Genomic DNA, 27,390 nt, shown 5'->3' with positions numbered 1-27,390 from the left:
GATCGGCATCATCATTACATTGCTGTAAAAACTGGAGCCATTCCATTAAACACAGATGAATTGATTTTAAACGCACTGACAAACTGTAACCAAATATTACACAGAGAGAGAGAGATTTCTCCAAAGACCTTGGCACTGTATATGCACTGATGACTGTGTCATGATTCTGATGGTGATTCACATCCATATTACAAAATTACACCATTTCCCTTTTTTTGCTGAGCAAAGCAGAAGTTCCATCTTTTGACCCATATTAAAAGACTCCCTGCTTTCTCTCTTTTAAAAACCCATAGTGTTCTCCAAGTAAGAAGCCTGCTAAGCTGGGTTTTTTTTAGTCCTCTCTCTCGGCTTGCCATGCTTTGTTTAAAATAGTTTATATTTTATAAGATTATTAAATGCAGCAATCCCACATGATTTACCAGTGCAATGGGAGGAAGCCTGTCCTCGAGGAGTCCCTTCAAGCCAAAAAACAAAACAAAACAAAAAAAAGCCAAAAGAGTAACCTGGAAACAAATAAATACAACCACAAAAGGATCTGAAGAGGTCACTAGCTGCATCCAGAATTCAAGTTAAATTTATCCTTTTTTAGGAATCAGTTATGGGCAAAGAAGCTTCTTGCCTCTGACAGGATCATAGTTCACTTTGAAAACTCCCTAGCGACTTGCATACTTATAACAATATGCAAAGCAGCAAACAAACAGGAGTGATAAAAGCAGTAAGAATCCCAGTATGTATTAGATCAGCAGTGTCAAACTTTCTGCTAGGAGAGCTTTCTTCTGCCTCTGTCATGTGATCTCCGAGTATTGCCGAGGATTGTGGGTTACGTTCCTTGGCCTTCGCATTCAGTTTATACAGTGCCTGTTGGACCTCAGAGTAGTCCAGCATGAATTGAGATGGCACCACAGAATATACTCAGAATTCTTCTGTGGTTGTACATTGTGGGAGAAGAAGGAGGGAAAGTTTCCCCCCTTTTCTTGCCTTCTCATTAGGGGCCTCAGAATTCCATGGCATACCATGGAAAACCACAAAGGAACGCTATTGCCAGACTGACAGCTTGCACTGCTGTGATTTAAAGGGAAGAAACACCAACTAGCTACATTTTAAAAATAATAATAAAGCCTTATCACTTAACTTTCCCTTCTGATCACATGTGCCACTGTGCTGGTAAATGGATAGAGTGTAGCAACTGGGGCATAAGGAAGACCCACCCACACACACACACACACACACCAGAGAATTGCAGGGTGTTGCAGCAGGAGAAATGCTGCTATATCATGGGCAGCCACCACTGTCAGAGTGCTTATGCACATCAGGGGGAGAACAGGTATAGCATTGGGATTAGGGTTGCCAAGTCCAATTTAAGAAATATCTGGGGACTTTGGGGGTGGAGCCAGGGGACTTTGGGGGTGGAGCCAGAAGACTTTGGGGGTGGAGCCAAGATCAAGGCTGTGACAAGCATAATTGAACTCCAAAGGGAGTTCTGGCCATCACATTTAAAGGGACAGCACACCTTTTCAATGCCTTCCTTCCATAGGAAATAATGAAGGATAGGAGCACTTTCTTTGGGGACTTAGGGAATAACAGAATTCCCAGCAGACATTTCCCTCCCCTTCCCCCCCCCCCCCGCTTTCTGACGACCCTGAAGCGGGGGGAGGGCCTCCAAACCGGGGGATCCCCTGCCCCCAGCTGGGGATTGGCAACCCTAATCGGGACCCACCCTCCTTGCCTCTGCAGCCTCCTAAAAAAACACCCCAGCTAACAAAGAGTCAGCTACACAGCCACAACTTTTTGCACCTGGTGTTATAACAGAACACTCCTACTGGCAGGTCCTACAACCAGGTAGACTTGATAAGCAATAGGGCACCACTATATAGCTACACTACTAGAAACCATTGTGCATTGCTGCGGCTACCAGTAAAGCTCAGGCTGTCTGGTGCAACTGCCCCCCGTCCATTGGATGAAACAGGTGAATAGCATTTTGCTTGCAGAATTCTCCAACTGTAAACAAAAGTAAGAACTTCTTAATTCTTCTGCCCACATTCCAAGCAACAATCAAACGTTCTTTTTAGGAAAAAGAAATCTAATAACCCGCTTATATTTTTTTAAAAAGAACTCCAAGGGTTTTTTTTAAAGGACACAGAGTAGCAGTTGCCAATGTAGTATTACAAAAAAAAAAAAAATACATGGCAGAAGGAGCTTTGGATCAGGCACAGTTTTCGAATTATGTCGTCTGATAGGTGCTCACAGGTAACTATTTGCATTTCAATGGGTAAAACCCACAATTCTTGTTACATTTTCCGAAGGGAAGAACACGCACACACATTATATAGATATATTTGTAATTGGTGAACACTGTACACTACATATTTCTTTTCAACAGCATGACAGGCATTGGACTTAGGACTGCAGGTCTGAATAACTGCAGGGTCAGCGATCTGGGGGATGCCACATAAGCAACCTTAGCCACAAGACAGGTTGACCTCACTTTCCCACAGCGTACACTCGAGTGTGTCGTTTCAGGAAAACTGGACAGTTAGTATTTCAGGGCTCATGATGCTGCACACCCTCATTCCATTTTACACAAAACTGCTCAGCCACCTAGGTTAACAACTTCCCGAATAGCAACATGGTTCAAATCAAAAGGAAAAAGGATGTTTTCAACCTGCCTCTCTTTATTACCTATATATTCGATAACGAACACTTTGAATTCAATGTACTTCTAAAACCTTGTTTTCTGTGAAGAGCACAACTTTCTTTGAGGCTTTTGCTCCTTTAAATTTTCCTCCTTTTTTCCAGACTTCTCTAGGAGAGGGGGGGGGGAAAGACTTCTTGCTTTCTGCTGTAGAGAAGCTACCTGGCAGCTTCAGGATTCACTGAACTCTTTCTGTGAAATTCTCTGGGAAAACTCCTCGGCATTGGTCAAATTCTTTGTGTTGCAGCCAATCAGATTCTTTCACACCCATCAGCCATCCTTCATCCTGTCACATAAAAAGCGAGAGTTGGAAGAAATAATTTGTGCAAGCAGCTAGAGCAGCAAACAGGAAGACTCAGTTGTTAGGTTACTGAAGATGGGTAAACACATTCTCTCTACCCCTTCCATCATTTTGTTGCCCACTGGCAAACTTTATCTTAAGGAGGTGGCTGTTAGGCTGTACACACTTCAGACTCAAAAGCCACATGCCATTGGCTGCAGTAAGCTGAAGCTGTCCAGCTTTGCAGCATGAGCCTTTTATTCCATATGTGACACCAGAACGTACCCTTAAGGTTTTCCAGGAATGGTAATGCTATATCGTTCAATTCATCTACATCTCAGCTCCAAATTTACCGAAAACACATTGCAAGTTGGTATTCCCCAATTCCAGCTGAAATTTTCAAGTGCTGCTCCAACATTTGCCCTGACGTGGATGGCCCAGGCTAGATCTCATTAGATCTCAGACATGATGCTCATGTGTCCTATAGAGTCTCTTTGTTTGCCCTTCCAGCCAAGAAGATAAGAGCAAGAGTAACAACAAATGCTGTAACTTCTTGAGGTTACAAGGAAATTTTTAAGGTGTTAATTGGAAACTTTGAGCTTTTTCCCACACAGCTTACCGCGGAGCGAAGTCCCACCTCACCGCGCAGCGTCTGCTCGGATTTCCCACCAACTGCTCCGCGGAAGCAGGAAGTGTCGGGCCTGTTGCGTCGCAAATGTAAATCGCTAAAACCCAGTTTACGTTAGCGACGCAAAAGCTGCGGCGGATCTTCCTGCTTCTGTGGAGCAGTTGGTGGGAAATCCGAGTAGACGCTGCGTGGAGCAGTTGGAGGGAAATCCGAGAAGACACTGCGCGGTGAGGAGGGACTTCGCTCCGCGGTAAGCTATGTGGGAAAAAGCTCTTTGTTGTTCGAGTTCTGTTTTGTTTTGTAATGGCCAATGGCTATACACAATGAATTTTTGTCTGACTGACTGACAGAAGCTATGCAGGGCTGTCCTTGGATAGTACTTAGACAGGAGACCACCAAGAAGGTCCACAGTTCCTGTGCAGAGGCAGGCAATACCAAACCACCCCCGGTTCTCTCTTGCCTTGAAAACCCTACATGGTTGCCACATGGCTGTGACTAGTCACACAAAGGTGACTAGGCATCATTTTATACCACTGTTCCCCTACCTTCCTCTCATCAACAGATTGGTTGATAATGTACAAATCTAGATTCAAGGCACAATAAGCAATGCTGGTGAAACAGGAAGGGATTGTAAGGTACAGCTAATAAAGGTCACTTTGGGAAGGTACTGCAGTAATTTCAGTATAGATTGAGAGAAGGGACCAGTTCACAGGGTTTTATCACTGCATTCCGCACTTCTATGCAAAGCAAATGTGATGGGTACAGTCAGGCTGATTATGGCCTTTCATTATTTGCAACACGGCATCATGATGCTAATTAACTGTTACTGTTACTCGGGAGCATCTCTTAACATTTCATTTAACATTTATTGCAAAGCGCCACTCTCAAGCTTTTCATCAACCCCTTCTTCCCAAGTACATCAACCACTGGGGCTGGTATTATCATCCAGACTTCATATCATTCAATGGATTTTCTTCTCTTATCAAACTTAATGCTGGTATAAAATTGCATGGGCAATACGGAGGGAAGAGGCAGAATTTGCTTAAGACAAATGCATTCCAATTTGATATGCAAAGTAAACACCTTTAAAAGGCTCTCTCGGGTAAGAGGAGATTTCTTTTATTTGTTCTCTCGATTCCAGCTAGCTCACTCGCTTCGGGAAGAGAGTTTGCTTCAGAACCAAAATGATAACGGCTAGCTCTAAAAACGGGATCACAATGCCATCTGCTGGGCAACTTATTTGTAACATCTCAAAACCCAGAAAAATACTTCGATTTCAGACATTCTCATACACATGGCTTAAAGTGGCTGTTGCTTCCATTAACTTGGTAATGCTGACAGGCCAGAATGCCTGTTTCCATTATAAACATCCACCATTAACTTAAATAGCTGGAGAAAGGCTCGAACTGTACATCCTTTCCATACCTGCTCCTCAGGGTTGTCAAATGGAATCACCAGGACAACATCTCCAGTCTTCAGCTGTAGCTCATCATTGTCAGTGGCTGCATAGTCGTGCATGGCTTGTACCTGCAAAGGGACAATGACTCTGCTGAGGCAAAGCAATCTCTGTAGATCCTTTGATTTACCTCATAAACCAAGGAAGTTCTACAGTAGGATAATTATCTCAGGGAGGTACACATGATGGATGACAGGAAAAGTTATGCTTTATTTTGGCTCCTTAACCAAGTTCTTTAGAAGAAGGAAATATTGGCGTGGTAAAATTTATTAAAACAGTCGGAAGGCCAGCATACAAAGTAATATAAGATAATACAATATAAGAACATGGCAATGGACAAGGAGGTGGTGTCGGCCACAGGTATAGCCACCTTCAAGAGGGGTTTAGATAAAAATATGGAGCAGAGGTCCATCAGTGGCTATTAGCCACAGTGTGTGTGTGTGTGTGTGTGTATATAATTTTTTTTGGGCCACTGTGTGACACAGAGTGTTGGACTGGATGGGCCATTGGCCTGATCCAACATGGCTTTTCTTATGTTCTTCTTATGACAATTACAGCCATAATTCCTAAAATTCCGGACCGAACTAATCCTTCACTAATGACTCAACTTACAGTACGATCTACGCTTTTTAATTACCAGATAACAATACCTAGCAACCTTGCGTGAGACGGAATCATCATTTGATCGTCAGCCAATCAAAACTTCATCACTTGTTCCTCGGCATGTTTACAATAATTAGCCAATGGTTTAAAATGTGAGAGCGGGGGTATCAGCGGCTGCTGCCTCTCTTCATCATACAGAGGACAACGAAGACATATATGGGCAGCTGACTCCACCTGATCCGCCGCACGAAAACAAACCCTCTGAAGCATGAGAGTCGGGGTATGTCTCCCAAAAAGGATTGCTGATGGGAGCGCATCGAAACGGGCTCTAATAAATGCCCATCTATAATTAGGATTTTTTAATAAATCCAAGGTAAGATGCGGAACTTAGGCTTGGTCCCAGTTTCTTGTAATAACAAGGGAGGGCTGCATAATCATTTTGTGCTTCGATATCCTTAAATCTTTGCGAAATCAAACTCCTTGCATACTTCTGCCCTCCCTCTAATAAATTTTCAGGGTCTAACCCAATTGATTTCAGTTTATCAACTACTCTACGAGACCACTGGGGATATGGAGTTGAAGTAAAAAAATCAGGGATAAGCCCCAACAGGTTCAGATGAGTCTTAATCCAGTACCGTGTTTCCCCGAAAATAAGGCACTGTCTTATATTTGTTTTTTCTCAAGAAGACACACTAGGGCTTATTTTCAGGGGATGTCTTATTTTTTATTAAGTATGATACAACAATCTACATTTATTCAAATACAGTTAAGTCAACTTCTGGAACACTGTCATAACTCTCCAGACCCGAAATTCCATCCTGAATTTTTTGCGACGCCCATCACTGGGTCTTATTATGGGGGTAGGGCTTATATTTAACGAATGCATCGAAATCCTGCTAGGGCTTATTTTTTGGGTAGGTCTTATTTTCAGGGAAACGGGGTAGTTACACCTCTGAATCCAGACATTCAATGTAACTGTAGATAAACCAGCTTCCTGTCTCAATATCAAACTTGGCGTACCTTTCGGGGTATAAAAAAGTGCTCTAAGAAATTTCAATTGCACTAACTCCAATTCTTTAATTTTACTCACAGACAATATTTGCGTTCCATAAATCATCTGAGGGAGAACTTTGCTCAAATAAAGTTTGAGAGCAGCGGGCACATACTGGGCTCCCTCTTTCCTACAGAAGCGCAATATATCACTTGCGCTCTTTTGTGCTGAACATGCTGTATATTGAATATGTCTGGAAGCCCTGCCGTTAGACGTAAAGGTTAATCCCAGATATTTAAAATTTTTAACCTGATCTACCAGGACTCCATCCATTAACCACTTCATTTCTTTGTAATGTGTATGGAAATGCATAATCTTTGATTTTGAGTAATTTATTGCAAGTAACTCCTTTTGGCATTGCATGCTAAATTTTTCCATTGCCCTATTTAGACCCCCCTCTAGATAATGAGAGGAGCACGGCATCGTCTGCGTACATTAGTACAGGAATCTTTCTTCCTTTGCCTAAAATGGGAGCTAAACTGTCAATTTCATGCAGGTGAGTTATCAAACAATTGACATACAAATTAAATAAAAAAGGAGCAAGCAGGCAACCTTGCCTTACACCTTTTTGCAATATTGGAGTGTATTTGTTCATGGGCCAACAGCCCAAGCCTCTGAAAAGCTGCAACACAAATTTGTTTCCTGTTTACAACTTAGCACACCTTTAGGTCAATATAAAAGAGGACTTGTCGCCTGTAATATGGGAATAACCACGCTGTACAGTTGTATATTTTCTGAAATAATGAATGTAAGTCGCTTTGTTCATTTATAAAAGAAACACATTTCATTATTTTAATAGCACTTTGCATACCAGAATTCTACCATTCTTATCTCATTTCATCTCGCAATAACTCCGTGCAGAAGATGAGAGAGATGCTGTGGACCTCCCTGGGATAAATGTTCAGGTAAGTTCTCCTTGCTTACCTTAAACAGGAAACCTGGTGGCATGTCAGCTCTCTCAGAGGGGGCTCCACTTTCAGCTGTTCCATTGACTGCGGCTGGGAAAGTCTCCACGACTACAGCAGGCAAAGAACTCTAAGGGGGACAGAAAAATGATGTAAAAGACACTGAGGTAAAAATGAAACACTTCAGACAGTAGCTCCCGATGAAAAGCACAGGGAATCTGATGGTTTCTTCCTCAGAACAGCCAGATATGGGTCTTTTACTTCAAATCCCTTGGGTTTCTCTTTCCCCCTTACATGGTAGACATGGCTTATGGCCCAAAGTAACAGCTAAGGTGAAGAAAACCATTAATGACAAGATGGGAATAAAAAGGAACAAGAGAAGGTGGCAAATATTAGAGGGAAAGCAGGGTTTACAAAGATTAGGGGAACAAATGGCATGTTCTGCCAAAAGGGTACAAACAGGGAGAGGATTACAGTAGTGGGCAGAAGTTTTCCTTTTCTTTTTTTTTTCTTGCCATGATTAAAATTGTTATTTGTGTTACTCTTGGGTAAGTTGGTATATCTCAGCATTCTTTCTGTTCACTCCTGGTAACAAGTTCATTGACTGACTTTGTGGGGGAACATACTTTTTATGGTCTCTGGTCAAATTTTTCAGAATTAATGAGAGCATGGACAGACGAGCGGTTGACAGGCCAAGCATTTGTTTTTGAGTTCTGTCATTTTCTTTAAAAAAAAAAATAGCCTTCTATACCTTGCCTAGAGGAATTTGCAGAATTGAAGGCTATTAAAGAGAGCCAGTTTGGTGCAGTTGTTAAGTGTGCAGACTCTTATCTGGGAGAACCGGGTTCGATTCCCCAATTCTCCACTTGCAGCTGCTGGGAATGGCCATCCATAGCTCTCACAGCTATGAGGACAGCTTCTATGAGACCTCTCTCAGCCATACCTATCTAACAGAGTGTCTGTTGCGGGGGAGGACGGTAAAGAAGATTGTAAGCCGCTCTGAAATTCAGAGTGGAGGGCAGGATATAAATCCAATACCTTCTTCTATTGCCTCCTAGTACTTCTAGCTACGTGAAAAAGCCAGGATGACTGCAGGAAGAGAAGGGCGACTATCCCTACTAATTTGGGCCTACTCCAATCATGGCCATGTGCTGAGTTGCATGTGTCAAGGGGAAGAGGAAGGCCATCTTTGGATCATAATAATGGGCTTTTCCAGTAGTCAAGCTAGGGTTGTATCTTTATGACTCTAGCTGAGGATTAGAGCAAATACTAGAACATTCCAGCCGGAGTGAGTTCCTATATGCCTGTTCTAGGGGAAGCTGCACAGAGATCAATCTAGTTTGTCCCTACAAGCTAAACGGGGGAGCCTTAGAGGAGGAAATTACCCCCTCCCCCTCCCTTGCCTACATTCTTACTGAGGCAGATCCTGAGTCAGTGTCGGCTTTAGCTGCTTCAGCTCCAGCTTCTTTGCCTGCTGCCTCAGCACCAGCAGCAGCAGCTTCTGTGGACTGCAACACAAAAGCCAGTTAAAATCCCTGCCATTCCAGCGTGTGTCAAGTCTGCTTTAACTCTGATCAGGCCTGCGCTCAATCTTTGGTTCAGGAGAGAAGCATCCTGGGTAAAGCCATACTGTATGCCAATGCTGCTAGCTTGAACTCTCCTCCTCACCCCCCCTCCTTTGTTATGTAGTTGTGCTTTGAAATGGGAATATGTGAAAGAGATTATCGGACCTTCTCAGGCTGGGCATCGGGGGAGGTTGGAGCCAAAGAGACGCTCAAGGCCAAAGCAGGCCTGAGAATGAAATTGTAACGTCAATGTGTGAATGTGCCCTGCATAGTACCCCTCCCTCAAGAATCCCTTTGAAGTGTACCTTATATGATTGCATTCTACTGTGTGATCTTTAGTCTTTCAATCTCCTTGTAGTCGAGAACCATGATATCAATAAACTAGCTACTTAGTTATCAACAAAGATTCGTTACTGAATCTGCCGCCTTGACAGCGTGCCCAGGCAAACGCATGCCTTTTTGACAACCTTTCAACAACCATCCCAGTTTCAGGGCTTGCCTGACCTCTGGGTCAGTAGCAAGCTGAGTTTGATCACTCAGCTGAACCGCAGCATCTACGCAAAGAGATATTTGGGTATCCATGCCAGGCACTCCCTGTTTATGAGCTGGCTGGCACAATTCAAAATGCACCACTACAACAAGGAGCAAAACAGCCCTGGCTAGAACGCAACCTGGAATTTACCCATTATTAGGCCACACGCGTGCACCTCCAGGCTTTTTCAAGCATTAAGCTTACAGGAGGCTCACTTTTTCTCATCCTCCACCATGGCATATACGATCGTCCCTCAATAATGTCTAAACTAGCTACACAGAACAAGCGGCTCATCCTCTGCGCATAAGAACAAATGACATTAAATCTTACTCTTCAAAAGGCAACGTTCAGAAACACCCATAGCACGTTTCAAGCTACCACAATGCCCGTCACAGGCGCGAAAGTCCTCAGTCCTCAACGGAAGAACTTCAAGAGAAGATGCTGGTGTGAAATTGCTGAATAAGAATGACCGCTGATCTGAGTACTCAGTGGGTACTTCTTATACATTTGAGCTTTATATAGAAACGTCACAGCCCGCACCTCTTACATCAATGCACAAGTTTCTAATCCATCTATTTATCCTGACTTAAGAGCCTCTACCCATGAACCCTCCATGTGTTGACTGAATATATGGAAGAACAGGCATGAGCGCACTGACCCTCCTCATGATCACTGGCTCATGACCACAGGGCATGTATGGAGGCAGTGTCCATGTATATATACTCCCTCCTGTAATTGTCTGTTAGGAAAGCAGCATCCCAAATCATGGGGGAAGGAGAGTACATGTGGATACTGGCTCCTGACATATGTGCCATGTTCACAAGACAGCAATCAGGGGAGGTGAGGCTGGGGGCCAGAGCACTCATGCCCAATATCCCTCTCTTTTAAGATGCCACACAGCTCCTCGTTGTTTCTTTTTCACACGGAAAAGAAGCTGGAGGAGTATCATTTGTAATTGCAAAAAATGAGGGTTAAATTCATATTATCGAGTTGATGGAAGCAAGAACTTCACCTTGGTGTGGTCTTGCTGTCAAGATTTGAGATCCGACGCGAGACAAAAGGTACCGAGGACATCCCCAGCGCGCGTGCTTTGCACCGCTGTTGATTATTGTTGGTTATCTATAGCATCCATGTGTGCAATATATGCACACATGCAATGTATGCAATGGCACTGCTTCAAACCCCACATTTTGCAGTGTACAAAAGATGTCAATGCGGTCAACAGACAACAAATTCCCTGCCAGGCCAACGAGATGAGGGAACAAAACGTTGAAGTCGTTAACTTTATTTTGACAATAAACTCCCTTACAACAGACCCCCGCCTTTTGGACACAGAACAGAGAGCTGACGTAGAACCCACTCGACAGCAATTGGGAGTAAAAGGTCCGGCTGGAAGATGGCACAAGCCCCACTGATCAGTTAGGTCAAACACGTCCGAGCTAGAGTTCTCTGTACCACAGACAAGCCCTAAAGTGGACAGCCCTAAGCGGGGACTTAAGAACAGCATGACTCAGCAGCCTAAAATGAAATCCCCAAACACTTGGGCTAGAAGAATATAAAAACAGTTTAAAATATGACGTCCCTCATTAATGAGCCTGAGTAAAAATGACATTTTTGCACTGGTGCCAGAAGTGGTGTTAAGATAGGTGCCAAGCAAGTATCTATGCAGACATATGCTGAAAAAGAGGCAGCCCCACTGTAAAGGCTCTGCGTGACTCTAGTTACCAACCCTCACATCTGCAGGCAGGGCCTCAGAGGTCAGGTCTTGGTGAAAGGTTCTTAATTTGCAAAATGGACAGTATGGGAGGAAGTGGTTAAATTAAGAATTTAAATTAGAGGAGGGACGGTGGCTCAGTGGTAGAGCATCTGCTTGGGAAGCAGAAGGTCCCAGGTTCAATCCCCGGTATCTCCAAAAAAGGGTCCAGGCAAAATGGTGTGAAAAACCTCAGCTTGAGACCCTGGAGAGCCGCTGCCAGTCTGAGAAGACAATACTGACTTTGATGGACCCAGGGTCTGATTCAGTAGAAGGCAGCTTCATATGTTCGTATGTTCTGGGGAGGGACAGTGGCTCAGTGGTAGAGCATCTGCTTGGTAAGCAGAAGGTCCAAGGTTCAATCCCTGGCATCTCCAAAAAAGCGTCCAGGCAAAATGGTGTGAAAAACCTCAGCTTGAGACCCTGGAGAGCCGCTGCCAGTCTGAGAAGACAATACTGACTTTGATGGACCCAGGGTCTGATTCAGTAGAAGGCAGCTTCATATGTTCATATGTTCTGGGGAGGGATGGTGGCTCAGTGGTAGAGCATCTGCTTGGTAAGCAGAAGGTCCCAGGTTCAATCCCTGGCATCTCCAAAAAAAGGGTACAGGCAAAATGGTGTGAAAAACCTCAGCTTGAGACCCTGGAGAGCCGCTGCCAGTCTGAGAAGACAATACTGACTTTGATGGACCCAGGGTCTGATTCAGTAGAAGGCAGCTTCATATGTTCATATGTTCTGGGGAGGGACAGTGGTTCAGTGGTAGAGCATCTGCTTGGTAAGCAGAAGGTCCCAGGTTCAATCCCTGGCATCTCCAAAAAAGGGTCCAGGCAAAATGGTGTGAAAAACCTCAGCTTGAGACCCTGGAGAGCCGCTGCCAGTCTGAGAAGACAATACTGACTTTGATGGACCCAGGGTCTGATTCAGTAGAAGGCAGCTTCATATGTTCATATGTTCTGGGGAGGGACGGTGGCTCAGTGGTAGAGCATCTGCTTGGGAAGCAGAAGGTCCCAGGTTCAATCCCTGGCATCTCCAAAAAAGGGTCCAGGCAAAATGGTGTGAAAAACCTCAGCTTGAGACCCTGGAGAGCCGCTGCCAGTCTGAGAAGACAATACTGACTTTGATGGACCCAGGGTCTGATTCAGTAGAAGGCAGCTTCATATGTTCATATGTTCTGGGGAGGGACGGTGGCTCAGTGGTAGAGCATCTGCTTGGGAAGCAGAAGGTCCCAGGTTCAATCCCCAGCATCTCCAAAAAAGGGTCCAGGCAAAATGGTGTGAAAAACCTCAGCTTGAGACCCTGGAGAGCCGCTGCCAGTCTGAGAAGACAATACTGACTTTGATGGACCCAGGGTCTGATTCAGTAGAAGGCAGCTTCATAGGTTCATATGACAGTGAAAGTGATGAACTGGCAGGAAGGAGAGTTCCTTTTCCCATCAGGAAGAAAAGAATATCAACGGGTGCCAACTCCTGGGGAAAGGCCACCCAGCTCTCTGTCTCAACACATATTCTCCTCCTACAATCCTCAGTACCAGTATGGTTTATGGTAATAGAGAATATAGAACTGGAGAAAGCACAAGCCCACATGATTCATTTACTGGGACAAAAACTGTTTTGGAGGAAAGCCCAAGATGCATTCCAAATCTTCCAAGGCAAACAGTGCCAGTTTTCTCAACAAAAACGTTACATGACGCAAGAGGAAGTTGGAACATCAACTGGTATCAACTATATCTAACACAATTCTTTCCTCATTTATAGTGGTTTATTGCATTCAGGACAAAGATGCCAGCATCTGGAACCTGCCAATATGATGTATTAAGAATTTTAAAAGTCTTTAAGGATCACAATTCTAAAGAACATGATTTTGATTTCAGCAAACGTTGTTGACTTGCACAATTCTTTCTTTCACAGCCCCTATATGCATCAAACAGTTGCTTTCTGAAGTGCAACTTCCTTCCAATGTACCAGGTGTGGATATGTTTCCTGTCTTTCTGGTACAATGTATAAAAATGCAAGAATGCAATGAGCAAACACGAGTAAAATTACACGAAAAGTGGATTTCTCAATTCTATACAAACTCCAGCATAAATGCACCAGTATTCAAGAGATGGGTCTTTGTCTTGACGGTTTTAACTTTCAGAAGACCCCCCCTCCCTTCCCGTGCTATCTGTATCTTTTCCAAGTCTTACAAGTCCTTTCCCCTTTACTTACTACTCCCTTATATGGAACCTGTTGAGGAAACATAAGGATGCAACGTATTTTCTGAAGTTATTGGTACTAAAATATAGTACAATGTAAGTTGCATAATTTATGCGCTCATCACTGAATTTTGTTTTCCTGGTAATGGTATTCAGATTAGGCGGACCGCATTTCCTTAATCAAGGCTTCCCATCTCTGTCTGAAGTACAGATCTGATGATTTTTGATAAGTACTAAATGCTCTAATTTTTGCAATACTCTTTTTAGTATTCTCAAAGCGAAACTGACATGTGCACAAAACTGGGGAGGGGAACCAGGGTTGTCAGCAGGTTAACTGAGGAACTAAGAAAGTCTTAGCATCTCCTTCTGGAGACATCGTAAAATATTGCCCCTAGGGATGACAGTCTCTTGCAATGCATCGGAACCTGTGCCATGTTCCAATAAATTATTTCCTATTGGAATCTCTCTTTCTGTGTCTTCAATTTGTGGTACTACCCGGTTCTATGACAACAAGTTAATAGCAGAGACAGAGCATGGTTCTTTATTTTATGTATTTTTTCCATTTATATTCTGGCCCCTAAGGCACTTTCCAAAAACCTCTTTGCTGCTTTTCTTGTTTTAGGGCATGATAAAGGTGTTCCAGATTTAGGCTAAATGACAGACTACTCTGTCCTCCATCTACAAACCATAATATTTCCTTTTTACTTTTTCCCTTACTAGATCTTTATAAAATACCAATTATTATATTAGGGAAAAAGTGATGAATAACAGCAGCGTGTAAAAGCAGACCGAGGAATATAATAACGGGAGGTTATCCTCTGTGCGCAGAATATGTATCCAAGAACGGTCACTTTGTATACTTTCCAGGTAAATGCAACATTAGGGTATACCAAAAATTATAGGAAGGTCATATTAGATGATACACTCCAGATATCCTCTGTACATTCAAACAACAACCAATTATGTACTGATGTCACTAGAGTGACGGATGACACAAAAACATCTGCATGAACCTAAATAGTAGAGGTGATTAAGCTAAAGATGGCCATCACATTCTCCAGGGCTCCTATCACATGCAAGATAACAGAATACAACTCTTCTCTCTCCCACTTCCCTTTCAACAGTAAAAAAAACTATGCGGATCAAATTCGGGAATTACTAGCGGCAAAGGACAACGCAGACATTGGTAATTCTAACAAAAAAAGTCCTGCTTTACCAAGGAAGCGGAGACAATCAACAACCTCGCAACACGGATGCAATCACCTTGCTAGATGTTATAGCCTTGGAGGTGGCCACTGTGAAATGATGCTAGATGTTCCAGGCCATACCATCATTTTACCACTAGACCCTACCAGCTTATTCAGAGGTCTTTCACTAGCTACCCTTGTGTAAAGAGGCTAGATAAAACTCTGGGAAATTCTGCCAGTTGCTAGAAGTGTGAGGGCAGAAGTCACAGAACTAGCCAGCCCAGGGAAATTCCACAGATCAACACTTGGAAAAGCCCTGCAGTCAAAACATGGATGTTAGGACCAATAGGAACAATGGACAGTTAGAAATATTTGCACTTACTTGGCTGACCCCAGTCTCGGTGGCCTGGCTGGGCCAGTCCACCACGAATTCACTATTGCTAGGATTATCGGCAGGAAACTGATCCATAGATTGCATGCTGCTAGAGTGAGTCTTTTCAGGCTGATGGCAAGAATTTGAGAGAAAAGAAAGAGGAGAGAAGTGGAGATGGGAAGAGACAGACGTGGGCATGGGTACAGGAAAAATACGAAAATGAGAACAATGCAGTGAGAAGATAGCAGGCAATGAAACAGTCCCAGGACAAATAGATCTGCCGACGGGGAAAGAGTCAAGTGCTTTTGAATGGATGATGGAGAAAAGGCAGCTGCAATATTACCTAAAACTCTGTGTCATTCACTGATTTGGGTGGTTTGACTGTAAATGCATTGTTAGGGCGAGAACTGGTTTCAAGCAGTATGACTGGAAATTGTCCTAGATTTCTCCTAGCAGAAGCATCCCCCTACCCAGTTTCTCAGCATGTCCTGCTTTAGCTTGGTATAGCCAATTGTCCTGGTAGGGCAATCCTATGCAAAATTACTTCAGCTGCAACTCATTGGTATCAGAGGGTTTACATCCGAATAACTCAGCACAGAATTGCACTGCCAAGACTGTTCCCATTAGATTAATATTGCCTTCTGTACTGTAGCTTCCTAACCCCGAAGGGAAACACTGCCTAGGTAGCCTGTCTCCCGCTGCAGGAAACTGGCCACACTTTAAACACTGCTGTTGAATCAAACATGACAAATGTGTTTCATCTGTAATTTGGAAACAGAAGGAAACAGGATGGAATTCACGTTGATGACCGCTGTTTACAAAGAGTATTCACATTTAAAGGGATGGAAAACTGCTGAGCAACACACTACTCCCGCTTTGGTATTGTGAGAATCTGAGATGATCGAAGTTCCTAAAGAAGTGTGTGAGCCATGGATTCCAAAACATGGAATGTACACATATATCTGGCTGAGGTAGATAAAGCCTGAGCTGCAAGCAGGATTTACATTTGAATCTACAACTTGAGTTGGTGTATGCTGTTTTCTAACACATTTGATGTCATGATGCATTGGTATCATTTTATTGGGAATTCTTTTTATAGCTGGCTTTTAAAATAAAATTCTCCCCCCCCCCCCCAAAAAAAAAGGCCTATGATTTTTTTTAAAACATCTCTCCTGAGTTCAAAGAGGCTAGGGGCAAAAGGGTGAAGAACGGAACAGTTGTCTGGAGATTAAGAGGATCAGACAAACAGAAGATGGAAATCATAAAATAGGGGTGGGTTTTTTTTTTTTCAATGGTTCTTGTGTCACAGTCCTCAACAATCAACGCATATACATGACCCCTGCAAAGAGGTGGAGATGCTTGCTCTGATATAGCAAACAAGGTCTATGTAAAGAGTTTACCTCTGTGTAAAGAGGTAAACTACCGTGTGCATGTAATTCAAGCAGGAAAACATGTGAAAGTGCATTCCTACCTCATGGTATTGCTCCCCACAGAAATTGCTCAGTATGTTGATGCGGGTGGGGTGTGCATTCCCATCAGGGATGCTAGTTGTTGTGTAAAACTAATTGCACAATTAATTGAAGTTATCTACGGAACACACACTCTCAGAGTGAGTGGCATGAAGACCTTTCATTTTAAAAATATAATTTGCTTCAGAACAAAGAATGCTTTGGAATGGTCTTCGATTACCTGAAACCAAGCCAACTTGATATGGTGCTTCTGGTAGTAACATCAACAATAAATGAGTACCATGTCATAGAGACTGTATCACTTAAAATCCATGTTATTAATCTGAAATTAATGCATCATCTGACCATTTAATTTTTTTTTTCAGTCCTAATATTAGTATGTGACAAATACGCTTTCAAAGCGGAATCTAATTTATCCCTTTAAAATTTCTCAGGGGCGCACACAAATAAAACAGACTACGTCATTATAAAAGAACAGCTGACTGCAATCAAATAAATTTTAGGGGAAATATTGCATATAAAATAGATACAAAGGACTGTGGGGCTATGGCAACAGAAGTACCAATCCTCACAGTCTAAAGAAATGTGGCATTCATTTTCCACGCTATATTTGTTTTTCTGGAGTGACTGCAAAAGTAAACTGTGGCATATGCTCCCAAAACCATAGGGCACCACACCACCACCACAGCCATTGAGACCCTACCTAATGTAATATCACCTCTGATTGGGCTGCCACCGTGTGCACAGAGGACAAAAAGGTAGATGTTCAGAATAGTCCTCTGCTATGGCATTCCTGCTACTCTTTTCTGTGGTTCAGTTTTATGGGTTGTAGGCCTTAAACAACATGCTTCCGTCTGGACTTGAAATTTGAAACCATTAGTTTTAAATGAACAGCGAAATCCTAAGAAAAGTTATACCCTCTGCTTGGAAATGCACCGTGTTAATTAACTGTGATGGCAAATTTTTCGAGACTACACACAGGTGGCCTTTCTTTTAACAATGGAAGTAGGTTTGGTTTATTAAGTTGCCAATTGTTTGGCAGTCACCTCATTAAAAGCACGGAGGTCTTGGTATATATTTGATTGGGGAGAGACGGTGGCTCAGTGGTAGAGCATCTGCTTGGTAAGCAGAAGGTCCCAGGTTCAATCCCCGGCATCTCCAACTAAAAGGGTTCTGGCAAATAAGAGTGAAAAACCTTAGATTGAGACCCTGGAGAGCCGCTGCCAGTCTGTGTAGACAATACTGACTTTGATGGACCGAGGGTCTGATTCAGTATAAGGCAGCTTCAGATGTTCAATTACACTGACGTATGTAATACAATCCTATGCATGACTCCTCAGAAATAAATCCTACTGAATAGTCAGTATCCATAAAATTGCAGCCTGACACCATAACCCTAAGCAGAGTTACACTCTTCTAAATCCACTGAAGTCAATGGGTTTAGAAGTGAGCAACTCTGCTTAGGATCCCACTGTGAGTTATTTACCGTATTTTTTTGCACCATAAGGCACTCCAAACGATAGGATGCACCTTCCTCCTGGGGGGCGATCCGCTGCCTCCGCCTCCGATCCCGGCGCTTCCCCCGCGCCTGCCTGCCTGGCTCCAGCTTCTTCCAGCAAGCGCCAGGATCGCTCCACGCTGCCCCCACCGCAAACCCAGCGCTTTGCGAGCGCCGGCTGCGGAGGGGGCAGCATGCTTCCTCTGTGCCTGTCTGCCTGGCTCCAGCTCTGACGCTTACAGCAAGCGCCAGGATCGCTCCCTCTGCCCTCCGATCCCGGTGCTTGCTGTAAGCGTCAGAGCTGAAGCCAGGCAGGCAGGCACGGAGGAAGCACGCTGCCCTCTCCACAGCCGGCACTCGCAAAGCGCTGGGTTTGCGGAGGGGGTGGGTGCTTCCTCCGTGCCTGTCTGCCTGGCTTCAGCTCTGATGCTTACAGCAAGCGCCGGGATCAGAGGGCAGAGGGAGCGATCCTGGCACTTGCTGTAAGCGTCAGAGCTGGAGCCAGGCAGGCAGGCGCGGGGGAAGTGCCAGGATCAGAGGCGGAGGCAGAAGATCGCCCCCCCCCAGGAAGGTAGGTACCTTTGCTCCATAAGACGCACACATTTCCCCCCACTTTTTTTGGGGGGGGGGGGAAGTGCGTCTTATGGTGCGAAAAATACGGTAACTGTTAGTTTAACTACAGAATACTTTGATCTGGTGACCTAGCATCAGCACACAAATCCTGCTTTACTTTAGCACATTTTTTAGCTGGGATAAACAGCAAACAACCACAAGGCAAGGGGGGCGATTTTGATGTCTTTTGACCTGAACCAAGTGGCCTACAGATTCGGCATTATTACAAACATTGGGAGGTCACAACCAGAAAAATCTGTTTACTAAATATTCGCAAGTGCCTTGATCATTTTTTAAAAATCACAGGATATTATTTTTTCCCCCCCAAATGGATTTTCTTTATTGAGGTGAAAGTTAAAATGACAGTAATAATAATTCATTATTCAATAATGTAACTTGTTTAAAACTATTTAAAGTTTGAAGTGAGCAAGGAGAAAGTGGAGGAAAGGTAGTACAGAAAATGCTTCGGATGAGACCAGCAAACCCACTGGGGAAGGCACAGCCAGCTGCTTGAGACGAAGCCCATGTGATGGAGGAGCAGGGGAAATAAACCAGGCCACTGTATTTCTTTTAAAAGGACCAGTTGTACCTCACAGGCACCTAGCTGGTGAAAATAAGTAACCTGGAAATAAGTAACTTGGATATGCACATTTAAAGCATATGAAGCTTCTCCTGCAAAGACACAGAATTAATCAATACACCAGAAAAATCCACAAATGTAAAGGACAAAGGTTTATGTTAGCAAACAGCAGAGGAAAGAAAGCATACGTTTCAACTTGCAGAAAAAATGTCTTCAGATGCATTTTGGATCATCTGATCTGAGTTGCAGGGGCATGCTCTGAGGAAAAAAAATGTTATAATTTAGGATCCAGGATTCGGGGTGGGGGGAGGGAGGTATCGTGGTGGCTTATTTGGAGACAGGACACTATCAGTTCAGGATTCAAATCCATCTGGTTTTTCAGGTTCTGGTGTTTTGGGACTGTTATTGTCGATGAAGAACCAATCTGAGAGTCTGAGGAAGCTGCTTTTAAAGACAACGGCACTGAATTTGGAAAGAACACAGTCTTGCCGCTGTCTTAAGACTCCCTAAGCAGATTGAACAAAAAGGGGTTCAGTTTTACAGACCTCCAAAGCAGGAGAGTCTTGGTGCCGACGCATTTCTCTCGACTGTGGGGAAATGGCATTGGCCACTCTGCATTCATTTCATTTTTCTGCTCTTACAGTGATTCAGTGACACCTTTCTGCCCAAAACTCTGTGTTTTGGTCTGTTTCCTTTCGCAATGTGAGGAAGGGAAAGAGAACAGTAGATCTGCTATTATTGCTTACAGCGGACTTTTTTCAGGGGCTGCTTGAGTGACTGTTGTTCAATCAAATGGCATTAAAATTGGAGGGAACTTAGTGCGGCCAGTTGCGAGTGAATTGTACCATGGGGTCCAATTCTATGGGCCCCTCAACAAGGTGCTTCCAGGCATTCTTCTTGCAGGAAAAAGGGTCTCTGCTCCCACAAAGCAGGGAGGGAGAAGCAACCTAGAACAGCAGCTTCACTGAACCATACTCCTGGCTTGTGCCAGAAAGAAGTCACCTTCCCCAGACTAGGAAAAACACACACATAAAAAAAAAATCCACATGGATTTATGTGTGTGGAGAGAGTGTTTTTCATAATGCCTAAGAATCTTGGATTTCTGAAACTGTTCTGGAAGATTGTGGCAACTACCAGAAACAGTTTTTTGTGCATGTATGTTCAGCTTGGGAATCCTGGAATGCATGCCCATACCTGGGCGCACAAAATGAAAGGAGGGCAGTGGTAAATATTCCTCCATTTCTGCTATCAGAGGCCCACAGCAGTAAAATAAATATAGCAATTTAAGTATGTCAATCAAAAGGTAAATTTGGTGGCAGTTGAGAAGTATGCGTTATACACAATTGGTGACAGGAAAGGCCATGCAGTCATTTCAAGATATAAAGCCGATACCAAATAGCGACAAAGTTTAAGCTTCAGGAAATGCCATAAATATGTACTGTCAAAACACAGGAGCTGGAGACCTCTGCTCAGAGCATGACAAAGGCAGAAGATAATGGCGGCAACATACTACTTTAAATCGATACACTCAAGAGGATGGGAATGGAAAGTCAACACACGGATGACAAGCTTTGCATGGCAATAGACAGTAAACATAACGGTTGCACATGCTGAGCAACACATAGTGTGGTCAGCAGCACTGAGGGCTGCATTAAAAGAAATCTTACCTCCCATAAATCCCAAGGCAAAGACTATGTATAGCAAAGAGCAGCAGGAATAGAAACATATTAAGATATTGTTATTATTCCAGCCAACATACAAAGCACAGCCATATGCACAAAACGTCCATGTACCACCCAGGTTGTTTTTTTTCTAACCTGATTTAAGGATGGACTTTAATAAACATGCCATTCCCTGACTTGAATTCAAGAGCACTAGCAATTATTATGTGATCATTTTAGTACTCTTGTTCTTTAAAGCACTCGCCTCCGACTAAATAAAGGTGACTCAGGAGACAAGTTTTCATCTCACCATATAGTGGGGGTCACCCATGTAAAGATGTGCAATCCACAGAAGTTTGGTGCGTAACATAACAAGGGCATCATGATAGTTTACTATGTGTGAACGGCACCAGAGTGCTTTGGATGTCTTCAGGGAATTCAGTTCAAATTCAAATCCCAGATAGCACAATAGGTGCAGGTATAACAATCTTTAGATAAACTCCCTATTACTATTCTTAGAAAAAGATCCTAGGAAAGCCTGGTCAGAGTTTTCCAGAAAGGTTCATAATTCAAGGCTGTTTCAGAGCAATGGCTATCATAGTAAGCCAGGTGGCTGTGAGGGCTATCTGGCTGTGACATCTGTCACCCCATTGATCGCCAGGGTTGATTCGGCTGATCTGGCTGGCTAGGCGGGTGTCCCCTACCTCCCTCACCACTCCATGTGCATCCTTCCCGAAGCTGCGCGCTCGGTGGAAGAGGACGACCATCCCAGATAGAAAGATTGTACCGTTCTTCGGTCAAGGGTACATAAGAACATAAGAGAAGCCATGTTGGATCAGGCCAATGGCCCATCCAGTCCAACACTCTGTGTCACACAGTGGCCAAAAATTTTATATATATATATACACACACACACACACACACACACACACTGTGGCTAATAGCCACTGATGGACCTCTGCTCCATATTTTTATCTAAACCCCTCTTGAAGGTGGCCATGCTTGTGGCCGCCACCACCTCCTGAATATGATAGTAAGCCAGGAAGTTCATACCTGGACATCTAGTCTCAAGAAAGGTGACTTTTACTCAGCCCCAGCCCTTTCAATTACAATGTGGAGATGATAAAACACTACTCTATCCTACAGGATTGCTGTATAAAGTACTACTCTCTCTGTATAAAACACTATTCTATCCTACAGGATTGCTGTAAGGATTGTTGTACAAAGCACTCTAAATAATATGTAAATGCTAACTATTGTTACTGAGGGCAAAGTTCAAAAAGGAGGTTTATATGAGACTGTCTGCAAGTATATTTCTAAAAAAAAAAAAAAACTTTCAGAATTCTCTCAGCTACTGTGAACACAAAGCACTTCCTACTAAGCTGACGGGGTCCCCCAAATGCTTAACATGTCATGGAGTTAATGAGCAGCGAAGACAGACCAACCTGGGCAGCAGGCGTGGGTGACTTCCCTACTGGACTGTTATCTGGCTTAAGGGGATCAAAATCCAGATCCAACAGGCTGGCTCCCTCCTGGAAGGGCCCAGGGGCATCAAACTTGGCAGCATTAAGGAAGAAAAGCAGTGTTGAGTATTAGACAAATATAGGAAGAAACCAGTGTGTGGAAGGGGTTATCCAGTGCTGGAGATGCAAAAGTAATGCATAAAGTCATGTAGTACAAGCAACGATAAAGTCATGTAGTACAAGCAACAAATGTTCACAAATGCCCACAGAATGCTTAATATATTTGCAAAGAAAGACAACCATGGCATAAAAAGCATCAGTACCTCACACGATTGTTATCCAGCCTAAGTTTCTCTGCTATTGTCAGTCACCTCCATCACGCTGCAGCCACAGGTGATATATAACAGACCCTTTTCTGCTTGAAATCATCTCTGGCTTTTCTCAGTGGGGACCAGTTTCTCAAATCTTGCCAAAAATCCTTAGGTCAGCAACTCTTAATGAGGCCCTAGCACCTACACTGTAGCTGGAGACAGCTACCTTGAAATATCAGATTTCAGGGAAACGTCTACTTTAGCCAACAATATTGCTATAGTCAGGAATACAAAACATTCTTCTCTGCTTAGAAGTTCTCTTAGCACTTTGCAGCCCATCAAAGTTCTATCTTCTCAGGCTAATTAATTGTATAATCTTAGCAATGGAAAATATTCTTACTGGGGCTATTGACCTTTCCTTTGAGGTGGCAGTAAAAACGTACCATTCACATACACATTCAAACGAAGCACAATGTCCTTATTCCCAAAGAATGATTTACAAGCCATACAGTTTCCACCGCTTTCTATTTCTGGACAAAAGTAATTTTGTTCAAAGATTTCACCAATATTTTACTTGACCCTAACAGTTCTTCTGGTCTTAGGCCAGGTAACGAATTCCAACTAGGTCAACATATTGAAGATTTCCGAAGCAGCAGGATATCTAGTTTAACAGAATATCTCCCAACTGAGGGATGTAAAATTGATGGTGCATCCTAACAGAAGCGTGGATAGTTCTGATACCAACACACACACCTTATTCAAAGAGAGGACCCCTCCTTTCCACACAGCTGTGGTTCTCTATCAACTACACTTCATCTTTAATGCAATTTTTAGCGTATCTTTTGGTCCCCGGCCTGAAAGACATCCAACTGTCATCAACCAGAGCCAGTGCTTTTTCCTAGGTTTGCCAGGCCCATGTTGGAAAATACTTGGAGACTTTGGGGGTGGATCTGGAGGCAGATGGGATTTGGGGAGGGGAGGGACCTCAGCATGGTACAATGCCATAGAATCCACCCTTCAAAGCAGCCATTTTCTCCAGGAGAGCTGATCTCTGCCAGCTGGAGATCAATTGTAAAAGTGACCCCACCTGGAGGCTGTCAACCCAATTTTATCCACCCTAGCTCCAACCTGTGGAACTCTGCCAAATAACATCCATGCCGAGGGGCTTAATGTAGTTTCACGAAGCAGAGATGTTCCACCAGACATCTGGTTGAGGACAGCAACAGTTTCCAGTCGGCTGGCATTCCTGTCTTTCGCCTGTCCTTACCTGGCTGGAACTCTTTTCTTTGCTCCTCCCATGACACAGTGGTAACAGCTGAAGTTTAACACCATCCAATTAGTTTAACAAACGTGTCTACTGCTTTTTAACTAACGTATTTATTATGTATTATTAATGATGAAATGATGGACGAATTTTCGTTTCACTGTTGTACACTGCCCTGTCTCCCGGGGGACGGTGGTCTAGAAACCGAGTTTAGTAAAAATAATAATAATAAATATTTCACCAGCTTCCAGTAGGATGTACTACTAACAAAAGCAATTCTTTGTCTCACCATTTCCTTATCTCAAAGACGTGAAACTTAAACTATAGCCATGACTTGTCATCGAAAGAATTCTGGCGTTACGTTTTTATTCCAGTGGGAATCTATAGGTGCTACTATTTCTTTTTTTTACTAAAAAAGAAACAAAAAGATTAAAGAAAGAGATTATAGCCATGCTGGACTCTTACCTGTCACCGAGTCACCTGCACCATGTGTCCATGAGTCTTTTTATTTGGGTTGGTTTCCCTTACCAGTCCCCCCCACACAAAAAATCAACCCAACAACATATTGAAACGTCCACAGAGAATGCATTAATGGCCAGAGGTTTTCCAGTGGTTTCTGCTCTAAGAACCAGATTCATCAGTTGGAAACCCATACTCCTTTAGAATGATGCTGTCCAGTTCAGGTGTCCTGTACTCTAGAGCGGGTTGAAAGCTAAATGCTCTGTTTACACATAAACATACACAATACAACACGGTGTAAGAGTTGTTGAGGCATGCCGCAAGGAAAGGATAGGTGTAGAAAAAGGATAGAAGTCTGCTCAGTGGCCCACGGCTTTCTCTAATACAGAAGCGTGCTTGGGGAACACAACCCAAATTTGTGCAATAAAAACGGCTGACTGGTTCCCTTAAGAAACATTAATTGTCTTCTCTACCGCTGTAAAAGCTCTTATATTCCTCTCTGCCATTTGACTAGCTCATTCCCTATTGCCTCAGAGGTCACTGTTAGATGTCTCGGAGAGGAGGGAATTGGATGTTTCTTTGCATATGTTTAATGCATAGGCATAAAGTCTGCCTGTTGACTACTTTTTGATGGCTCAGTTTTCAGTGAAGGAGTAAACTTGTGGTCTGGCTCTGGACCAAAGGGGCAACTCATCATAGGAAGGTCTGATCCTCCAGATTGCAGCTGACTGCTTACACAAAAGAAAGCTTCTCCATTCAAAAACATTTCGTGTGCAGCTATTTAGTATGTCAGAGAGACGGCAAGGCAATGACCTTTTTTCCTGATCTATGTGGTGCGTGTGTGTTAGTTTCTTATTTTTAATTTTAAAAAAAAATTACTTTGTCTTTCTCACTGTCCATAAGGTGTCTTACACAGCACATAGGGAAAAGGCATTAAAACCAACCAGAAAAGGGGCGGAGGGGTGTATTTATAGCTTAATAGTTGATAACCAGCACTTTCGCCCCCAAAAGGGAAATCAAGTGAGGCAATTATACTCAGATGCCAGGCAGTTATGTAAAATCAGAAATATCGTGTACATCATCCGGCTCCAAAATATACCCATGAACTGTTACAGGAGCCAGTATGGTGTAGAAGTTACGGAATTTATGGCCAAAGGATGTAGCGATGGCCAGCATGGTCTAGTGGCCAAGAACAGAAGAATCTGGAGAACCAAGTTTGATTCCCCACTCCTCCACATGAAGCCAGCTGGGTGGCCTTGAGCCAATCACAGTTCTCTCAGAACTCTCTCAGCCCCACTTACTTAATAAATTGCCTGCTGTTGAGCCAATCACAGTTCTCTCAGAACTCTCTCAGTCCCACTTACTTAATAAATTGCCTGCGGTGGGGAGAGGAAACGAAGGTGATTGTAAGCCACTTTGAGACTTCTTAGGGTGGGGACCAGCCAATTCTTTCCCACCAAGTATATAAAAAGGTCAAGTATATAAAAAGTCAGGTCTTTTAACACAACTGCAGACGCAGACACACCGGGTTGTTGGGCTGGCTTAAGACACCTTGGTACTCAAATGGAAAATCCAAATGGCAGCCTCATGTCCCACTTAGAAAAATACAATTAAATTAACAGCTTGACATGTTCTAATACTGTCAAAAATTGTCACCTGAGGCAATATCCCCATAGCAACTCTTAATGTGTGTAGTCTTCCTCCCATAGAATTTGTCCCTGCAGATTTTGCTCTCTATAGGGTTGCCAACTGGCTGAAGAAAAAAAATGCCCTGCCCCTTTAACAGAACCTGAATGGGATGTCATTTATGAGGTGACGTAATTTACCTCCATGTAAGAAGCTGCCCATTTCCACACAGTAAGCCTCTATTAAAGAGACAGGGGATTTTTTTTTCTCCAGGCCTGCTGGAAACCCTAGCTCTGTGGCATATATTTTTTTCCCCACAAAGATTTCCTCTCAGGCGTTTTTACGCATGACTCATATGTCTTTGCAGCTGCATCCTCAAAGGTCTCATTTTAATCCTCAACAATGTAAATATTGGACTCTATGAACATATGGGCCCCTTCTGCATGTTGATATATTTTTTTTTGTCAAAGGCTATTTTCCTCCTGCAGTTCCTTTACTTCTAACACTTCCTTTCAGTAATTTCTCAACAAAGGAGATCTTTACACACAGTGCTGCTCCTTGTCACTAAAACAGGGAGATTTTAAAGAGCTGTCACATTTCCGCTACTAGAACTGGCTCCATTATCACTATTTCCTGGCCAGACAGACAACCATGTCTGATGCTCATTCATATTTCTATTTAGATAAATTCAAAATTGTTCTCTCACACACTGGTAGTGACCAGAGTCTGGTGTTATTAAAAGAACTAGGTCGTAGCTTTATAAATTTTCTTGGTGCATCCAATAAGGAATACTAAACAACCAGCTCGTTTTGGCTCTGTTCACACTATTCATATGAGTTTGTGAGGTGACCCACAACCCTCGAAACCTGTGGCCTAAACTTGCCTTTTCTCCCAATTCCAGGCCCCTCGTGTAACGTTTCAGTCGTCGAACGGGAGGAAGAGGTAAAAGCCGCAGGTCACCGCGCTGAGGTAAGGAAGGAAGACTGGAATCAGGAAACGGAATGGCTAGAGGTGTCACTCAGCGAATAATGAAAATGATGGTGATGATGATGGATATGAATCATGGGAATGGAGCCAGAAAACCAGTCAGGATGTTTTCCTTCCACCCACTCCCCACACTGGAATGAAAGCATCCTCAGGATGAGCTAGTGATGAAGATTCACATTTGCTTGCCCAGGAACTCCATCAGGCTCTAAGCTACAACAGAGATTTTTCCTAGTCATTTCTC

General features: G+C 43.4%; 1 protein-coding gene across 15 annotated transcripts in view; it reads right to left on the bottom strand.

The window, feature by feature from the left end:
* Window positions 1-2,325: 2,325 nt before the first annotated feature.
* The window catches only part of BIN1 (bridging integrator 1), a 188,109-nt gene continuing 163,044 nt past the window's right edge, over window positions 2,326-27,390 (bottom strand). For 6 of the 15 annotated variants that reach the window (XM_060263251.1, XM_060263255.1, XM_060263252.1 and 3 more), the window contains 7 exons: window positions 22,485-22,595; window positions 21,046-21,069; window positions 15,229-15,348; window positions 9,031-9,123; window positions 7,635-7,745; window positions 5,026-5,127; window positions 2,326-2,978 (listed from right to left, as the gene is read on the bottom strand). In XM_060263251.1, coding sequence (XP_060119234.1) covers window positions 2,871-2,978; window positions 5,026-5,127; window positions 7,635-7,745; window positions 9,031-9,123; window positions 15,229-15,348; window positions 21,046-21,069; window positions 22,485-22,595 — 669 coding nt within the window. In that variant the 3' untranslated portion in view covers window positions 2,326-2,870. Of the gene's footprint in view, window positions 2,979-5,025; window positions 5,128-7,634; window positions 7,746-9,030; window positions 9,124-15,228; window positions 15,349-21,045; window positions 21,070-22,484; window positions 22,596-27,045; window positions 27,127-27,390 lie in introns of all 15 variants that reach the window. The other 9 variants (XM_060263260.1, XM_060263262.1, XM_060263265.1 and 6 more) reach the window with 4 other exon arrangements.

This window comes from Heteronotia binoei, chromosome 21 (assembly GCF_032191835.1).
Source record: "Heteronotia binoei isolate CCM8104 ecotype False Entrance Well chromosome 21, APGP_CSIRO_Hbin_v1, whole genome shotgun sequence".
Taxonomy (NCBI): domain Eukaryota; kingdom Metazoa; phylum Chordata; class Lepidosauria; order Squamata; family Gekkonidae; genus Heteronotia; species Heteronotia binoei.
Note: the sequence above shows the minus strand (reverse complement) of the source record. Positions and strands in the feature narration are given on the sequence as shown.